At 35.8% G+C, this 1,237-nt stretch overlaps 1 protein-coding gene across 1 annotated transcript; it reads left to right on the top strand.

The window, feature by feature from the left end:
- Nucleotides 1-409: 409 nt before the first annotated feature.
- LOC120267755 (pathogenesis-related protein 1-like) lies at nucleotides 410-979 on the top strand. Its single transcript, XM_039275430.1, has one exon. It carries the CDS (start codon nucleotides 434-436, stop codon nucleotides 923-925), a length of 492 nt encoding a protein of 163 aa, XP_039131364.1. The 5' UTR covers nucleotides 410-433; the 3' UTR covers nucleotides 926-979.
- Nucleotides 980-1,237: the final 258 nt, after the last annotated feature.

A 1,237-nucleotide genomic window follows, 5' to 3' on the forward strand; every position in this document is an offset into this window, starting at 1 on the left:
AAGATTGTCAACTCTAATTAAGTTCGTACATATCACAAGAATGACACAAGCATGAAAACTGTATCAAAAAAAACAAAAAACACAAGTTGTTTGCAACCACCATCATCAATCACCATAAATAAACACTAATTTCCAATTTGTGGAGCATAATTACTTTGAAAAGATAAGTCATAAAAATGAAAGGAGATTAGTTTAAAATTTTAAATTAAAAAAAAAAACCACTTGTCAATTTTCCTCAAATATTAAATTAGAAAACATCAATAATAAAACATATCATTTAGCCCAATTGAAAGTACTATAATCTCAAAGCAAAATTATTTTTACCAATTGATTTTTTAAAGTCAAGTCTCATCATCTATAAACATCTCATGAACAATAAGCACATCTTGCACCACGAGATAGAAAGAAACCCTAACAATAACCCTAAAACTCCATGGCAATATCCAAGCTTGCAATATACTTAGCATGCATCATAGCACTAACCATGGCAGGCCATGCAGTGGCACATAATTCACCGGATCACTATCTTAATCCCCACAACTCAGCTCGCAGCGACGTCGGTGTTGGTCCGGTGACATGGAATGACACCGTGGCCGCCTACGCAGAGGACTACGCCAACCAAAGAGCCAAGGATTGTGAGCTCATCCACTCCAATGGATCTTACGGTGAGAACCTCTTTTGGGGTTCTGGGACTAATCACAGTGAAGAGGATGCAGTGAATGCATGGGTCTCTGAAAAGCAAGACTATGATTACTATAGCAACACTTGTGCTAAAGGAAAGGTGTGTGAACATTACACTCAGGTGGTATGGAGTAGCTCAACAAACATTGGTTGTGCTCGTGTGGTGTGTAACAATGATGGCGGTGTCTTCATCATCTGTAACTATTTCCTTGCTGGGAATATAGAAGGACAACGCCCTTACTAAGGGAATATTGATCAAGATTCAAGACCCCTCTATTTGTGTGTGTATATATATATATAAAAGATGTCCTATATGTGTGTATATGGCTCTCTCTCTCTCTCTCTCTCTCTCTCTCTATATATATATATATATATATATGTCTGTTCTGTGTCTGTGTTTGTGGCATGATGGATATTTAAGAATAGCAAGGCCTGGTTTAATTAATTAATTTGTATGAGAAGATGGACTTGATATTAAAGGCTTTGTCTCGTTAAAATAAATGAATATGTTTGTGCATGTCTTTGCAGAATTATTATAATAATTTATAAGGTTATT

Source organism: Dioscorea cayenensis, chromosome 8 (assembly GCF_009730915.1).
Source record: "Dioscorea cayenensis subsp. rotundata cultivar TDr96_F1 chromosome 8, TDr96_F1_v2_PseudoChromosome.rev07_lg8_w22 25.fasta, whole genome shotgun sequence".
NCBI lineage: Eukaryota > Viridiplantae > Streptophyta > Magnoliopsida > Dioscoreales > Dioscoreaceae > Dioscorea > Dioscorea cayenensis.